At 51.3% G+C, this 18,087-nt stretch overlaps 1 protein-coding gene across 2 annotated transcripts in view; it reads left to right on the forward strand.

Annotated features, from left to right (window-relative positions):
• The window catches only part of LOC144947911 (rho guanine nucleotide exchange factor TIAM1-like), a 103,975-nt gene that overhangs the window by 47,025 nt on the left and 38,863 nt on the right, over nt 1-18,087 (forward strand). For both annotated transcript variants that reach the window (XM_078877311.1, XM_078877312.1), the window contains exons 11-14: nt 1,714-1,944; nt 4,276-4,371; nt 5,829-5,886; nt 9,104-9,183. In XM_078877311.1, coding sequence (XP_078733437.1) covers nt 1,714-1,944; nt 4,276-4,371; nt 5,829-5,886; nt 9,104-9,183 — 465 coding nt within the window. The remainder of the gene's footprint in view (nt 1-1,713; nt 1,945-4,275; nt 4,372-5,828; nt 5,887-9,103; nt 9,184-18,087) is intronic.

Genomic DNA, 18,087 nt, shown 5'->3' on the forward strand with positions numbered 1-18,087 from the left:
AGTGTGGGTTGGTGAATTTATGGATTTTGCTTCACTGCCCTCTGCAGCCCACAACAGGTGACCGCAGGCCCCATAACACCTGTTTAGGCATTGAGTGACCTTCCACCGAGCGAAGGTTGACTTGGGTCTTCGACAGAATGCCTTGGTTGCTGGAGCAGAGGCTGTATAAAGGGGAGTGGAGTGCGGTGAGAGGAGAGAGATAGACAGTGAAGATGTTTCTGGCGAAGGGATCTGAGTACTGGGGTAATGTAGCCTCACGATAAAGATTATTCATTCAATTCGAATTGTTATGGATGAAGTGCAACCGCGTGGCCATGAAGTATGCGTGCGTGTGTGCGTGTGTGTGATTACCATTTAGTTTATTATTCATGAAAGCCGCTGCCAGCTATTGTTGTTATGATTGCTGGGGCAGTGAACAGAATTTAATTTCCCGCGTTGAGATTGATTCATGCACACACGGGTTCCGTTCTGGCCTGGCTGAAAGACAAGCTGGGAGAGCTGTGCACTCACAGGCGCACCGGTCAAGCAACTTCTGGGTTCCATGGTCATTCTCTTGCTGCAGTAATCCAGTCTGGAGACGATAAAATGATTGCATTTTTGGACCTTTAGAGATGTTAATATTATACATTGTAATGTTAGCTCCTGAATGTGGTTGTATAAATGGAGGTAATGTTTAAAAATCATCCATTAAATGAAAACCCGAGGACACGAATCGTAAAGTATTTGAATAATGGAAATTCTTGTCGTTAATCACTTAAAATATGTGTCATTACCTATCTTCCCTGGCCCGCAGGCAGGTAGATGTGGGTGTTGTCGATTGGTTGATTTTGTCAGTCGCCCCCTCCTGCCCACCTCTACGACTACCCGGGAGACATTTAGGCTAAATGTCATGCAATCTACCAGCATATGGGGAGAGCGGTGATGCAGTGGTTAGCGCACTGCGCTGTGAGCAAACCCTAGATCGGTCCCCAGCCACGGCTAACATCGGTGGCACGTGATACCCAAACCAATCCTGGACATCTCCCCCCCCCCGCCCCCGACCTTTATCAGCCTGCACTGTCCAATGTGGTGAAGTATGGTCAAACTATCCACCTGAATTGGCACTGCGTCAGCAGGACAGCATCCATCAGTGCGTTGACACGGGGCTCTAAATCTTAAGTATTATTATACCGGCTTATAACGCCCTCCCCCGCTGCCATCACCCACGAGGCTGCAGGCGATGCTATTCTTATAAGCCCCTTCACGAAAGTGCCAAGCTGTCCTACGTACGTTTGAAGCTTCGTTCAAGAAAACTTTGACTTCAGTGTTACGGCAGGTGTGTAGCTATGGAACTCTATGGAACTCAAGTCACTCCCTTACTGTTCAAGACAACATCAACCCAGGGACATAACTAGAGCATTATGACGGAATTCCTGATTGTAATTTTAGAATACTTTTTAAATTAACGACACTTCGAACTCGTGTTTGTATGCGCTTCTCTAAGATTAGAGCTTTTTTTTTTTTACTTGCATCTTCATCCTTGCAGTGATGGATAAAAATCGTTTGCAGGCCGTTGCGAAGTGTTATGCCTCAAGTGGTGGTGGGCCTTATGATATAAACTAGTGGCCATATCCGGTCCAGGTTGCCGTCGGTTACCCGCCCCTGCTCTATAGCGTTAAGGTTAGAGGTCGCCCACTGCTCCCGCAGTTGCCACAAGCGCGCCCGTGGTTTCAGGCTCGTGACGACGCGGAGGATTGGGCGGACGGGGAGCCCTCGGAGCGGCGCAGCGGCTGCAGCCCGTCGCTGGACGGCGCACTCTGCCGCCACGACTTGGGCACGTGGGAGGAGGTGTCGCTGCCCGGTGACGGTGGCGGTGGCGGTGGCGGCGGTGGCGGTGGCACCGTCGTCAGCATCCTAGTGCTGCCGCTTTACCGCAACCACGACGTGCTGCTCACCGCCTGCAAGGTTCGTGCCGTGGCCGAATAACCCGTAAACCAAAAGCGTGCTCCCGGGATCTACGCTGAGTCGCACTGCGTGGCACGCGACCCCACCACCACCACATAAGCCAACTGCGGGTCATGAGCGTGGGAGCGGAAGCAGATATTCGCCCTCAAACCAACCCTTAGGACAGAGGGAAAAGTCCCTTACACAGCCTGTTCTCGTAATCTCGTCGAATCACAGAATATAACCAGGGTTGAGTCTGCTGAGTGCTTGCTTGGGAGACTGCCCAGGAAGACCAGGTGTTGCTGTCTTGGGCTGCATGGTGGTCCAGTGATTACAGTGGCAACAATGGGATTGTGAGTTTACCACGAGTGTCATTACTTTGTATATGCATGGGGTATGTTTTTTTTTTATCAAAGGACTCCAACTTTCTAATGAGTGGTTATGGCCAAACATCCCAATGCAGGACTCCTGAGTGTGTCTTAAATAAAGGATATGTTTATTATTATTGTTATTTGCTGTCCTTCCACATTGAACGGGCATCCATGGTGCCCCATGGCTACATGCCCGTCCCCTACTCCCCCTAAAACGTCAGCATTGTTCCTAGACATCTGTATGGCGTTACAGCTGAAAGAGGTTGCTGGTTGTTTTTCAGAGTACTGAGTGGTTAAATTTCGATTTAAAGCTTTCGTGACTGCAAGGAATCATCTTCTTGGTTCTTTCGGTAAAGTCACGTAGAAGGGAAATAATAAAATAATGATAAAAAACATAATAAAATAATTCTCACGACGTTTCGGCCACAGCGTAAGCAGCCGTCCTCAGGTGAAGAACAGGTCTGTCGGGGAGACATAATAACCATTGAGTGGTTATTTTTTTCTACCCCAGTTGCTCAAGTTTGCTCCCAGACCAGAAAAATGCCTGTTGAGGAATTGGGCAAACATCCCAAGCACAGGGCCCGACTCATTACAGCTCCGTCTGAGGGCTCTCCTTGGGGCTTAAGCCCCTTCTGTTAAATTTGTTTGTGTGGGAATGCTCGGTGTGACCGACGCTTGTCTGTCTGTCAGTTGTTTTGAAGCGTAAGTAAGTGAACGCAGCACTTTGTTGAAAGAAAAGGTGGAACGCAAATTAAAGCATTTTCATGAGGATTTTTTTTTTTAAACCGCGTTGCTATCACTGGGCCACCATGTTTGTGGGAATGCTTGCTGCGACGCGTGTCAGCCTGCAAGTTGTTTTGAAGTGTGGTAACTGAACGCATATCACTCGGATTGTTGAAACACGAGGACTTAAAGCTGTGATGTGCCGAACAGAGGTGCTGTCCTCGTATGTAAGTGAGAAATTGCATGCGATTTTTTTTTTTAAACATAAGTACGACAGTAATCGGGACAAATGTCTCTTGCCAAAAAACTAGGGCAGAATTTCATTATCAGAAACAGTGTGATTAACCGGGGGATTTTTAATCATGCCGAGCACAGTCGGGGGTGGGCGGGGGGGGGGAGGAGGAAGTCGCTGTCATTCCCGAATTCATTACAGCTTCAGCGATGCTGCTTGTAATGATTAGCACATCGGGCTCGCTATCAAAAGATCACCGGTCCAATCAACCGCCCGGCATGGCACTAGATACAATGGGCACATTTAAAAAAAAAATTGCCCCCCCCCTCTCAACCTTTGTCCACCCAACAGAACAAACGGGTACACCGTAGTTGCTCCGTCTTGCAAGGTCGCGTGTATTGGGGTAAAGTGTGTCGACTTTCTCCTCCTCATCCTCGAGGATGTCTGGCCGGCATGGAACGAGCGGAGAGGCTCGAAGAACCCCACTCTTAAATGTTGTTGTGGGGGTTGTTCAATTCCCTCCCCCCGCCCAACCTCCTCGCAAATCTGTCCATATACAAATTTAGCCAATGACGATGTATTTTTTTATCCTCCTCTGCGCACTTGGGCTTGTAATAATGTTGCTATAGTTTCTTGGTCCATGTCTTCATTTTTTTTCGTTTTCATCGTAGTCAGTCGTACGTTCGTCTCTGGTGGGTGGTCATCATCAATCGCAATGCTTGGAGATTTTCATCCACTTTAGAGCCGTCCGTCGTTGACCAAGACAACAAAGAAAACTCTTTACCGAAAAATATCATCGTCACCGATCGCGTTCGCGACATGAGCACTGACATGCGTGGCGTGTACAGGGACTATGCTAGTGAGCGGGCCCTTGAGCTTTTGTGAGCGGCACCACTTGCTGCCAAGGAGCGTTCTCACCCGCCCGCGCAAGACTCTGTGTCGCCACGCCAGCGCGCTGCTCATCGCTGCTCGTCGCTCATGCCGTCCCTCTGTTTCGTCGTGCTTTGCTTTTGCGGGCGTGCGCAGAAAAAGGGGCTGGACCCGTCTCGACACACCCTGTGCATGCGCTCCGAGGACGGGAACGCCTTCTACCCCGATCCAGACGATTGCATCCTGCACGAGGTAAACTCCCGCTCGGCCACTCCCCGGTTCTCCCTGACGTGTTCACCTGCAGGCATCTTCGCTCGCTTTGCTTGGGGGAGATTCGCTCGCTAAAAGCGCCGTCCGGGAATTGCGCCTGCCAGCCACGTCCCGCGTCGTGGGCTGCCATTTGCGCACTTCTCTTAACGGCAACAGGGCCGCAGGGACCGCGAGGGTTATAGACCGATGCGCCGTTGCGCGTCCGTCTTAGCCGAGATTTGCATCCGAGTACGGAGTGCGCCAGCCCCGTTGTCAGACAGTTTAAGCGAGATCTTCAACTTGACGGCGCAGCCTTGCCGCAGTCGCTCGCTCAACGCCACTGCTGGCAGAGAAGGGCTTGTACCAGAGGGAGCTCTGGAGAGCGCCTCTAAAGGGTCACTTCGCCTGCTGGCCAGAAGTCTTGGAGAAGGTGGGAGTACTCGCATTTTACCCCAGCATGCCAATTGACTATTCCAAGCTTACTTTGGTGGAATAGCAGCCGACTATTTTCTTAACCATGTCTAATCGGCAGCAATGTGTTGCAAGTACACTCTTTTTACCACCTTTGTCCAGTACTGATATTTAGACATTGCAACAGATTGAGTCGATGTAGTGAAGGTTCAGGACAGGTTCGGATTTCGCTAATCACTGATGTTATCCTTTGCTGGGATTCCAGCTGCTTGCGGTGTGTGTGATGTAATCCTTCACGGCAGTGCATACATGTATACAAATGTGCACACACAATGTTAGGAAACTGTTAAGAGGGAAGGTTAAATGCACCGTGAACATGTCTGTACAAACAAGCTTGTGTACACACACGTGGCATGCGTCAGCTGGTGACTTTGCCCAATATGCAAATGACGAGAGAAACCCATCATAACAGAAAGAGAGTGAAGACCAGAAAACCATACATTTCACATAACACACAAAAACCGTTGTCCACAGTTGCCCATCTCCTCCGTATCACTGCTGCTGCCAGTCAGTCACATTTGCTAAAATCAATTTCGACGGTGACCCAAGACAAGACGACCATTGGAACCGCTGATTGTGTTCTGCATAATGCACAAAGGCCAAACCGATTTGGCATCATCAAGCTGTTCGGAGAGCTGTGCTTGCAAGGGGTTACACTGGCGCACAATGCCAGCATCGTGGTCCTCAGTGACAGTAGCGTTTTCAGGGCTGCCAATAATGCCTTGTCGAGCAACTCAACTTTTGTCAAAGCTTTGTCCTTCTGTATTGACAAAGCGTCATGAAAACTATACTTACCCATTGCTTCTTCAGATAAAGTGCTCTGATAATGCCACAAAGTTTCTACCTTTTTTTTTTCTTGGATTCGCAAATAACCATCCCGGTTCCGTGAGATTGTATTGATTTTGTTTTAATGGCTGGGCTATTGTAAATGTGATAAAAGGTCTAATTTTCGTGTGGCTTCTTCTTTTGTGTTCGCTTCCCTATTTCAGTTCTACAGTAAAATTGAAGTTCAGGCCAAGGGTGATGCAAGCCCTTCTGCAGTCGACGGTAAGACAGCGTCTCTCCTCGAACGATCACAGATGCGCTCCAGCACCCTGCACATCTTCGTTACAGTCCGGGGTCAAGCGCGTGCGTAAGCAGCCTTGCCCCGCACCCCCTTTTTCATAAAGAGGCCGACTTTGTTTTGAGGCCGTATCTCAAGTTAATGATGCTGTTGTGTGTGGCGGCGAATGTGTCGCAGAGAATCCTTAATGCCTCTCTGGGCCGGACCCGAGGAGTGCAGATTCTAATCGGGGTCGGCAAGCCCGGATGTCTCGTTTATTTCCTTCCTATTTGTGATTGGCCCGCGCTCGGGTGAGCGATCGATGCAGATTTTTGGGCCGCGCGGCCAATAGAATGGCGGCTTGAAAAGTGCATTAGGCATGAATCTTGACTTTCACCTTTGATCTTGGCTGTGGCTGTCACATAACTCGAGACGTGTGTATGTATAATTCGATGCCCGATTGATGTCAGGGGAAATCAATGTAGTTTTGATTAAAGCACATGTACATTTGTTCACCGGTTGAAGCTCCTAGAACCACCCTCCGTTTTCAGTGACCATATGTTCCAGCATATGCGTTGGACATTGATCGATGGCGTGCCTCTTTTTTGACCCATAATGTCACGCCGCATTTTAGGTGGCCTGAATTTGCCCGTGCCCATATCACCCGGAATGCACCCATCTCGTCAGCTCACGGAAGCTAAGCAGTGTTGAATCCGGATAGCCGCTTGTATGCGTGACCCACCATGCGCAAACAGGTTGTCGTAGGGCTGTAAGGTCTGTGTAGTGGGCAGTACTGTTCCTCTTTGCTTCCATATCTGTGCTCCCTCCACCTGCCTTCACTAAACCGTACTGATGAGCGTGGTGAAGTATGGTCAAATAACCCCCGTGACCCGTGCATCGTGGGGAGGTTCTTATCCAGCAGTGGATTGACAAAAGGGCCGCACAGCTACGTTGCACGCATTTTCAGTGTTCATGAATAATAATTTTAAATTGTAATTTATATATCTATCAATCCGCCGCTCGATGAGGGCTTTACCACGCCAATGTCGGTCATGGGTGTTGTTTGACCACACTGCACCACTCTGGGCAGTGCGAGTTGATGAAAGGTCGTGATTTCAAAAAGAAAATATCCCTGTGTACTTCCTCGTCCCGGGGGCAATGGAATCACTCAAGAGATGTCATTTCAATCTGGCACACACCATATTGCTCAACGCGTTTACAAATTGCGAAAATTATTGTGTTTTTTGTATTTTGGGGAATTTCCCAATGGTGTGTCATCGTCAACATCATCATCATCACGATCCATGGGCAGATAGCCCCGTAGGTGTCCACCGCACACTCTCACACTCTGTCATTTGTTTCCACTTTCCTCTGTCTTGTTGCTAATATTCTCAAGTAGTGGCCACTTCTTTCTGGCCCCAATCTCTTGTGATGTCGTCGTCAGGCCATTCTCTGTTTAAGTCTAATGGTTTGTACCCAGCGTTTTAATGTCGCCTCAAGCCATGTGTGCACCTGCTATCTTACTTAAGCTTTTGGCAACCAACGTCTTCGGCACAGTCTTGCCAGAAAATCTATTTTTTTGTTTGTTAGCGGAGTTTTCAATAGGGAAGGGGTTTATAAATTTAACAAAAAACACTTTTGCCCGAGCACCACAACAACAAAGACATTTATTTATTTTTACAAAAAAAAAAGAGTAATTCTGCATTGGATGCTTTGTGTGCTGGAGAGCGGTGGCTCCATTACGTCGTGACGCCTTGGAAGGGGTTCTCAATAGAGCCACGCTCAAATCGAGGCACTTGTAATAATTTGAACACTGAGCCCGATTCCCCCGGAGCAGCTGTGTCCCCGTCGGGATTAGCGGAGACGCAGGCGGGGGACGGGGGGGGGGCGACGCTGTGACTGAAACGTCGCGTGTGCTGTGGTGTTGGCCAGCGCAGTGGATCCTTTGGTGCCGAATAACCCCCACTTACTGCCCCGCGAGCTGCAGATGCCCCACCGCCCTTCGTTGTGCATGTGTCGGGGGCAAAGAAACACGCACCAGGGTGGCTTCATTGTGCGGGATTTATTCTCTCGGATTTTCATTGGCAGCACGCAGACCAGTCGTGCGTGTGTGCGTGTATGCAGCGATTACGTGGGGAGTGTAGCGGTTAGCGCGCTGCGCTACGAACCCGGCAATCCGGGTTCGATTCCCGCTCACGGCCGATGCCAGTGACCATTATCTGAACCGGTCCTAGGCCTCCCCTAGGTCGACTCAGCCTCAAATTAGTACCTGGTTTCGATGTATAAACATCGCCACTGGGCGAGGCATGGTGCTGGCCACCCACCCCCTCGTGTACCATCCCGGCCTTCATAGGTGCTCGCTAATAGCACTTCTCCCTACAGTCTGTTAAGTTTATATGGGGGATCTTTGTCTTTGTTGGCAGCAATTATGACACAGGGCTGACTTGATGAAACAAAATCTCCTCTTTTATTTCTCGCAGATCTGAGCTCCTCAATATTCCGTTGAAACATTAATTCTAACTGCATGCGCCTCCGTAGAGTGGGAGATGGGATTACCGGGAGGGAGGGCACAAATAATTATTGCAAGTTGTCGTTGGGGCCCGCTTTCTGCATCGCGTCTCTCTCACCTCTCGTCATTTCCTTTGTCCGCCATCCATACTCTGGACACAGTTCTGGGAGCATAGGGTTACGCTATCCGTGGGAAAGTGCACTTAGGCCTGCATCGGTTGTCACGCTATGTCACGCGTAATTCCACACATCAGAGAAGAGCACTGGAGCCTGTGGCGTGATAACCACGTGGCCGTCCAAGTGAGCAAGTGCTGCCCATCATATAGCATTGCTACCGATCGAAGTACACACCTTGCTGGAAATATCGTGAGATGAATAATATCGCGGTATTGGAGAGCTCCACTGTTTTCCCATGTGGTTTTAAGCACATGGTTGTGGTAGGTTTGTGACCAACATTCGTGTCACTTTATTGACACCGGGCATGAGTTTGTGGTGCATCTTATAAATCCGGGTGGCGTATTATTACGCAACGAACAAAAAACTGAGACTTGTACAGATTTCCCAGGACAGCGACTGTCTCAAACTTTCCTGGCAAAATCAGGACAGGTGGCAACCCCCGCTCTCGGATGCCCGCATGGATCGCTCGCTTGGCAGAGCGCACCCTGGCACCAGCTTTGCCCACAAGCTGTGTGTGTGTGTGTGTGTCGGCGGCAGGGGCTGGCAGCTGTGGAGACGATGCTGTGGATGGAGCCTGTCTTGGTAGGCCGCCAGATGGAGGGGCGACGTCCCAAGCGGTGAGTCTGCATGGCCGGTGTTGTCACGGGTTTGTTGCCTCGCTGCCCGCGGCTGTTCAACACTGCGGACGTGTTTACCCTGTGCACATCCTAGGCCCAAATATATTCCTCTCTTTCTTTCGCGTGTTATACCGTTGTCTCTTTTTGTGCACCCCGTCTCTCTGAAAAAGAAAAGACCTCGTTTGACCCAGTCTTGCCCTCAACGTGCACGTCTCCCGTAGCTGCGCGTCATCCTGAGATAAGGTGAAATATAGAGACTCTGCTTGACAAACACGTCAGAGTGTGTTCACCTGAGGTCGGCTATTAAAGGGGGGCCAGAATCAAGACGATAAAATCAAGAGGTGAGTGAGAGCTTGGTGAATTGCTTTTGAAAATGTGAATTATGATACGCAATATGCCAATGTCCCTATGAGAGGCAAGGTTTTTCAATCGTTGAAAAGTACCTACTGTGACGTGTGGATCAGAAACATGGATGCTGACAAACGAAATATATAATGAACGCTGTGTGTGTGTGTTCAAGAAGCGTGGAGGGAAGTCCACGCTTGGAATGAGACTTGAAATACAACGAGGAACCCGTGCATCGGTGAATAACATAACATTTGAGACGTCAATTTGACTTGAGAGGAGTGGGCTTGGGCCTAGGGATGATGTCCAATGGACGAGACTGGCGACCGAGCGGGGGCCAAAGAAGCGAACGCTCCTGAGATCGCAACCATCGCGGGGAGATGGAGCGATAAGATCAGCTCGTATGCAGAAGCGGGATGGATCGTGGGTTCACGGTCATTGGCAACATCACAGGGGAGGCCTTTAGCCAGCAGCGGGATATGCAATGTTTGGTGGTGGTGATGATGATAACTCCAGATTGTAACGTTTGGTCAATGGAGGAAAATCGTTTGCAGTGTTTTTTTTCTTGACATTGACATTGAGCAGTCGGTCCACCTTGCACATAAGCCAAGGACGAATGCATCTGGACCTGTGCCTGTCCACCCCATTTGCTGATGTGGTTATCTCGCCCCGAGTTCCCCCGACGGCTGGTTTTAAAATCGATAAATTGGTCGGATGTAGCAAAGACCTCGCTGTGGAAGTTGGGGCTGCTGCATTCACTCTACGTCCAAGTCAAGTATTGCACCTGCTTGTACTGTCTTTGAACCGTTCCCAAAAGTTGAAGAGAGAGCTGCACGCAGCTCTGCCACCTCAATGAGTGCATCGGCGATGCTCATATACACAAATATACACACCCTTAGCCAGTCGCAGACAATTTTTTATTCCTATGGCAGGGCTAGAACTGCAGCGGTGATGCGTTGGTGATGACCCCAGCGACCTGAATTTGATTCGAAGCCACGCTTCATGACCCGCACTGGAGCCGGCGTGTTGAAGCATGGTCCAGCAGCAACCCCCATGACAGAGCTGATGTGGTGAGGCCGTCATCCAGCAGTGGACTTGTCAAAGAATATTCATTGATTAGTATATTTGTTACTCGCCCAATTCTCAGCGCAAGGCAATGGGAAGGCACTATGTCTACCGCACCTCCAATTAGCATGGTTCGCGACGTACCGTGGCAAAGAAGTTCTGCAGACGTACGTACGTGTCACAGACACGGTCTGCAGCAGTTTGACAGTCGGGGGCGATGTGGCCATGTGTCACCCCCAATTTCGTCAAAATGTGCGATGTCATTTGCCAAATTTGGACCTCAACTCCGGCACATGATGGCCTACCCCAATTCGAATGACTTCAGGGGATCTGTAACGTCCACTGGGAAGCAGACGGCACGCAGTTATCTTGCGGTTAATACAAACTACCGCGGCAACAGTTATCTTGCGGTTAATACACACTACCGCGGCAACAGTTATCTTGCGGTTAATACAAACTACCGCGGCACCAGGCAGGGCGGCCCTCCGGATTTGAACTTCTGCAACAAGCGGCGAACGCGCTGCCGCTGGACTGCGTCTCCGACGGCGGTGGGGAGGGGGGGGGGGCGGGAGTGAAATCCGTCGGGGAAAATCTCTGTGACCCTTCCCCACGAGTTGATGTCTATTTTATTCACAATAGACCGCATTGGCGCAATGCATTATTCCGCGTGAATTTTGTGCACGTAGACACGTGCATAATTTATTGGTCTCCATCGCAGGGCTCACCCGCCCTCCTGTAAGTGAGCGCTGCCTGCAAAGCCTTTGCAGTGCACGATTCTCTGGATGAGCCCCCCCGCAGAGATAAAGGTCCCCCGTGTGGCACGTTAACAGATTGTCGGGGCAAGTGCGCATGCAAACGCACAGTTGTACGCACAGGACGCACAGTGGTTAAAGTCGGGGGGCGGTTTTCGGCCGTTTCCTATCCCAGTGAGAAGGAAAAAGACGGTTACGACATCGCTGTTGAGGGGCCGATATCCGAACCCGCCCCGAGACAACGCCCGCCTTCACCAACCCGCACTGACCAACGTGGTGAAGTATAGTCAAACAATCCCCCCTTGATTGGCATGGCATGGGGGGAGACCTTCATCCAGCAGTGAATTGACAGCGCAATTTACAACAAGAGAACAAGTGCGATCGAATAGGATAGAATGTGCGTTTTACACGCACTGCGATACCTTGTACGGTATAACAATAGGTTTTACCCTTTCTGGCAATGAAACAGGTGCTAAAACAGAATACTTTTGCAAGGAATCCTGTCTGCATTAACCACACGTACTTGTGGTGAACATGCAAACAAAAAAACATGCTGTGATAATATATGTCCCATACTTTGTACAGTATTTTACTAAACGTCATCTGCCCTGGAATACTTTACGTAAGCCGCAAGTATGTTTAAAATCCGCAACGATACCGTTACGCAATATGTTTTTTTCTGATCGTACTGGCACGCTGAAACAATCCCCTCTCGAGGCTGGCAACACGTGCAATGGCGTATTGCGCCCGATCAGCGCAACGCTCACTGGGGATGAACAAACGGACGCACGTGTGCACACAAAGACAACAGACTATTGGGGCAAGTGCTTTTCGCGAGCACTTATGAAGGCTGGCACGGCACACGTGGGGGTGGGTGGCCAGCACCACGCCCGGCCGCCTCAGTCTCCTCGTGGAAATGTTTATACGTCGCGCCAGGTACTCATTTGAGGCTGAGTCGACCTAGGGGAAGGCACAAGACCGGTTCAGATAATCGTCATTGGTGTCGACCGTGAGCGGGAATCGAACTCGAGTCGCCGGATTCATAGCGCAGCGCGCTAAACACTGCGACACCTCCCTGCCCACGCGCGCGCGCGCACACACGCGATACGACGCGCGCTGCACATTAAACACGGGGCACAGCGTGCGAGTCAACGCTCCGCACGTGCGATTCGCGCGCCGCAGCGTTCCCTGCTTCCCTCGCTCAGCGTTTGCGAGGGTCGCCTGTGGATTGTCTGCATTTTGGGCAGGATGCTGCGTGATTTTCTTTTCTTGGTCTAGGCTCTGCGCAAGCGTAACCGAAGCCTTAAGAATAATACGCAGCTTCCCCCTGGGGGTAGTGGCGCTCGCCAGATGGGTGAAATCCAGAGAGAACCCCCCCGAGAAACGAACCATGAACCCAGGGGGAATTGGCGGCCAAATAAACACCGGCTGCAGTCGAGTTTTTGTCCCATGAATGATAAAGGAGCAGACTGTAAGAATATCTGTTCCCGCACCTCCCGATTATCACGGTTGGCTACGTACGGTGCGAATGAAGTGTTCTACACGCATACCGTGGCTCGCAATTGCGCAAGGCTTTGGCATCAGCTGTCGGCGTCCTCCAAATTTTGGAGATCTATCTGGATTGCACAGCACATTTGAGAAGCCCAGTCCGTTTGCGCCGTGCACTCGCACTCTTAAAATACATAAGAAGTGTGACTGGTGTCTGTCGAACCGAAACGTTGATGAACCGCCGAGAAAGTAGAAAAATACGGAACTGAAAGTTCACGCTAACGTGTATTGTAAGGGACGCACGATGCGTGGATTGTGGATTCGTTCGTCGGAGCGTTTGAAGGGTGGGGCGCATCGTGGCCGCTAAAACGCTTCTTGTTATGCAAAACCAAACAAGTAGCATACAGACGGGAGTGTACGCTTACGAAGAGTTGGGCACGTCGCCTGGCTTATACGAGGAACAGAACTGCTCCTGGTCCCCCACAAAATATTTCAATTAAATCCACACGTTTGGAAAATGTCTTTCCTTGGTTCCGAAGCAGCCGTCCAGGTGTGTTAGCACGTGGGTCTAATGCAGCGGCTCTAAGGCAGGGTTGGTGAGTGGCACAGTGATTATGCCAACGTTCCTGCGCTAAGTCTTACCTGCAGAGCGTCGAGGTGCTTGCGCGAGGCAGCGCAGCAAGGTGTCTTCTGACGTGTTTGTCTGCAGCGTTTTCATATTCTCCTCGTTTATGTGTGGGTCTTCTCCGGACACACACTGGTTTCTTCCCACACGCACAGAAATTCTAAAGGACTCGCGGGGGCTACCTAACAAGCGGCGGCTGTCTGACTAGCGGGACTATTTGACTAGTGGTCCTACCTAGCTAGCATGGTTACCGAAACAGTTGGGGCTATCTTCTTGGTTCTTTCGGTAAAGTCACGTAGAAGGGAAATAATAAAATAATAAACCATAATAATGAAATTCAGACGCTGTCTTTCCGACAGACCTGTTCTTCACCTGAGGACGGCTGCTTGCGTTGTGGCCGAAACGTCGTGAGAATTCTATTTTATGTTTTATTTTTTTTATTTTATTATTTCCCTTCTACGTGACTTTACCGAAAGAATCAAGAAGATGAATCCCTGCAGTCACGAAAGCTTTACATCGAAATTCAGTTGGGGCTAGTTGAATAGTGGGGCCTACCTGACTGGTGGGATTTACCTGAACAGTGGGGGTGACCTGACTAGCTTGGCTACCTGAACAGCGGCGTTCCCTGAGCAGCGTGACTGCCTGACGAACTAGGCTACCTGAACAGCGGGGTAAGGTAGCAGTGGGTGGTGAAGAGAGAGGGCTGCCAGCTTGCCACGCATGCATCCCGGTGGAGTGTCCCAGTGATGGAGTGGCCATTTGTCGCTCGGTGCTCTCAGCCACCACACGTCGGGGCACTTTACTCGTAGATCGTTTGTTTTTGTCTTTATTTTAATTGTTTTCAGATTGTGCTCTCGGTATCGCATCGCGAGGAGAAGAAGGATTAATTTGAAAGCTGCACGAAGGAGGGTGCCTCCTCCTATGATAATGGCCGCAGAAGAGATTTTTCACTCGACTTCTTTGTAGTAGAGAAAACCTTTATCCTTTACACAATTGCGAATGCACTTTATCATATCCTGTACTCTGCGGTGGCACTGCCACGTGAGAGTAAAATCATCGTTCATCATTTTGAGAGGCCGAAATTGTAGCCAAATGTGAGTGCAAGACAAAACTTCACGTGCCAGTTTATTTTTGTTTATTCGTTGCTTGACCGGCATGATACGAGTAACTCGGCACACGTGAGAAGGCCGGGCCAATCGCACGCGGGTGTCCCAGATTAAAACCCAGGGTTCTCGGCGCTCTGACGTCTGAACCACCTGGCCAACCCACTCCGTGAGGCATTTGAATTTTGAATGGATTTTTGCTAAAATTACATTTGCACTGCAGTCGCAACGTGTCTTTTTTCAGTGAGTGGCGCTGTCAAAGACTTGTGATGCCTGCGTTCACCGTCTCGAATAGCCCTCGCCGTTTGACAAAGGTGTTGGGACGTCTTACAGGGCCCCCGAGCGTTTGAAGCTCGGCTAGGATGGGTCGACTACTTTCACCACTTTGTAAAACCCCTTTCAGTGTTGTTTCGCCCATTGATAATGAGCCCAGCGGGGTGGGGGGGAGGAGTGGTGCTCGATGGTTCCGTCCCGCAGTGGCGACCCAACTAAAACCGCCGTAACAAATTGCTGAAATAATAATTTTTGACCGTTTTGCTCAACCGAGCTAACAAGCTCCGCGCGATCAAATACTAATTCTGCAGCTTTCGTACGCAATATTCATGCCGCTCTGCGCGTGCTTGCTGCGAACCGTTGTGCCTTCCGCTCGAGAGAGCTTGGGAGAATTCCCCCGCGAGAATGTGTGGGAAATGCCCACGCTTCACCCCACCGCACGCGACCTTCCGATCGACTAACTGCCTGCCGAGTAACCTTTTCATACTGCTTCGTTGACAGAGCCGGGGGGAGGGGATAAAAAATAAACCCACTCCGGTCTTTTGTTTCAACTGCCGCGGCAGGAGATGGAATCAAACTGCCGACCTCTAGACTTGCGAGTGCATCGTGCTAATGGTTCCGCAAAGGCAGCATCCCCGAGTGTCTCAACGCACGGCATTTAATCGGACTTTGCGGTAACGCACTCTGCAAGTCCAACGCGCCGCCACTAGAAGGGGCAGCCGCTCAAGGCATGCTCTATGGGGAGCCGGTGTTTTCGGAGCTCGCGTTTGCACGCAAGGCACGAGAGCGAGCGAGCGAGATCCACACCGTTTGCCGCTCACGCGCTGGAGGTAATTGCAATAATGGGGCTGCCGCGGCATATCGCTAATTGCCGCTTGCGGATGAGACGCCGAATCTGTGCAGCGTAGCGTTTAGCTCCCCCCCCCCCCGCTGTCAGCAGCTGTGACAGCTGGAACAAATCTGCACGTCGCCGTCGCGGCGGTAAGGAGACCTTCAAAGAATTATATCGAGAGCCTCCTCCGCGCGGGTATGTTCGCGCAGGTGCGAGCACCTGTCCCGGGAAAACCGCTGCCATTGTCCGGTCTGCGTTGGGCGGAGGAGTCGGAGGAAGAGGGGGACGGGCTGCGGTCGAGGGTTGAGAGGGAAGTTTCTGATTCTCACGAGTAGCCGCTAGGGTTGGCTCACCGCCGCGTCCCCACCGTGGGGCTGCCCACTTGGTACGCTCCTCCTAGTCATTAGCTGCTTAGAGCGTGTGATGCTTAAAGTCCCCCGGACTCGCGCTGCTCCTCCGTGTTCAGTCTCTGCTGCTGCTGCCTCCGTTGCGGTTGACGGGCGGCGTTTGTCGCACGGGCTGGCGAGCGTGACGGCGGCTCATCGCCGGCCCTAGCGCGGCGACCGTTGTCCCCGTCATTGATCAGAAGGTAAGACGTGTCCCCGGAGTCTCTTCGCGACGATGCTTTTGCTTCTGTCATTTTAATTTTCACTTGCGGTCGGTTCTGCGTAATCTGATTGACAAGAAGAAAATAGTTGCCTGCCGCCTCCCCCCCCCCCCCACGTTTGTGATTTGTGTGTTTTTATCGAGCTGGTGTGAAATTACGGCGCGTCCTGCACGTGCAGTGAAACGTCCGGGTGATCCCCGTCTTGACTCGGGCATTGGCGGCAATTCATGTTGAATGCTGCTCTCTCGTGTGTTTGTGGGCATCGTCGAAGACAAGTGTTCATTAGTAACAAGATTAGCCACGCTCCCCCACGTTCACGGTGCTGACGGCCGTTATTGAATAATAATTGGGATTTCTTTTTTTTAAGCGCAGCGTTTCAAGCTTCTTTTTTACACAGCATAATTCAATGGAGACAGGAAACCATTCGAAAGATTACCCAGGCGTGGTGGCCTTGGGGGCAGCGTTAGGGGTGGGGGGGGGGACTGCTCTGCAGTTTTGTGCCACTCCTTTAGCGGAGGTTGGACGTGGTTGGTAGCGAGGACTGCCAACAGCACCGAGTGCAGCGTGGGGGGCAGGACGGGGGAATGTTCGGAGCGCCTCGAACGGTTCTGCTCTCCAAGAGAAAAGCGGAAGCATTGGGTGCCGAGTAGCAAAATTGTTCCCCCCGTTGCTCAACAGGGAAACTGCAAATGCATCGATGTGTTCCGGAGAACGTCTCTGTGCGTCGTCGGTTTGTGCACGGGCTCTTCGGAAGGGGAGGGGGGGCGGCAGTTGTCCTGCCGCGTGACCTCTGAGAGCGTGCGAGCGCTGCGGTGAGCAGCCCGGTTGCGCTCGACTCTGGCTTACCACGGTTTTGTATTTTGCCAGATCCCCCCCCCCGCCCCTTTAGGTTTGGGTTTTTTTTTGCCCACATGGAACCGCTCCCATGCTGGGAAGGGTGATAACCGATACGGCCGAGGGAGGGGGATGTGCGTGTGGGAAGTGTGGATAACTGTGAAAGTTCCACCCATGCGCACAAAACGCAGAACGCACGCGCAAACACTCGCGCGTGCGCGCACAGGCTCATGCACACCTTTATTCGAACCACCCTCACGTACGAACACGGGAGGACAACGGAAGCAGCACGCGGCACGCGGCAAACGCACGGGCACGCAAAGACATGCGGACAAACGTAAATACTCGCGCGCGCGCGGACACACACACTCACACGTGGTACGTTAAGCACGCGTTTGTTTGAATCACCGTAATGTGTGAACCTGGGAGAATGCGCGAACCGCATGCTTCACTGCAAAGACAAAGATCCCCCGTATAGCCTTAGCAGGCTGTTGGGGCAAGTGCTTTTAGCGAGCATGTAATGAAGGCCCGCACGGCACGCGAGGTGGCCAGCACCACGCCCGTGCGTCTTTGTCCCCCTAGTGGCGATGTTTACACACCGCACCAGGTACTCGTTTGAGGCTGAGTTGACCTAGGGGAGGCCCGGGGACTGATTCAGATAATCCTCACCAGTGTTGGCTGTGAACGGGAATTGAACGCGGGTTGCGGGATTCATAGCGCAACGCACAAAACCTACACTTGGCTCCCCACACTGCAAGCATGCACGCACACGCAAAGACTTACACCGAGCATTCCATTGAGTACGCACTCTTATTTGGATCACCCTACCGTGTGAATATGGAAGCCCCCGTACTCTACATTGCTAACACACACATGCGCATATACACGCACAATACATTGAGCGCAGTACATCACGAACCTGGCAAACTGAAGTTCGATTCCCAGCCACAGCTACCGCAGCAGTTACTGGACCCCTTTCA

The sequence above is a fragment of the Lampetra fluviatilis genome, chromosome 47 (genome assembly GCF_964198595.1).
Source record: "Lampetra fluviatilis chromosome 47, kcLamFluv1.1, whole genome shotgun sequence".
NCBI classification, from domain to species: domain Eukaryota; kingdom Metazoa; phylum Chordata; class Hyperoartia; order Petromyzontiformes; family Petromyzontidae; genus Lampetra; species Lampetra fluviatilis.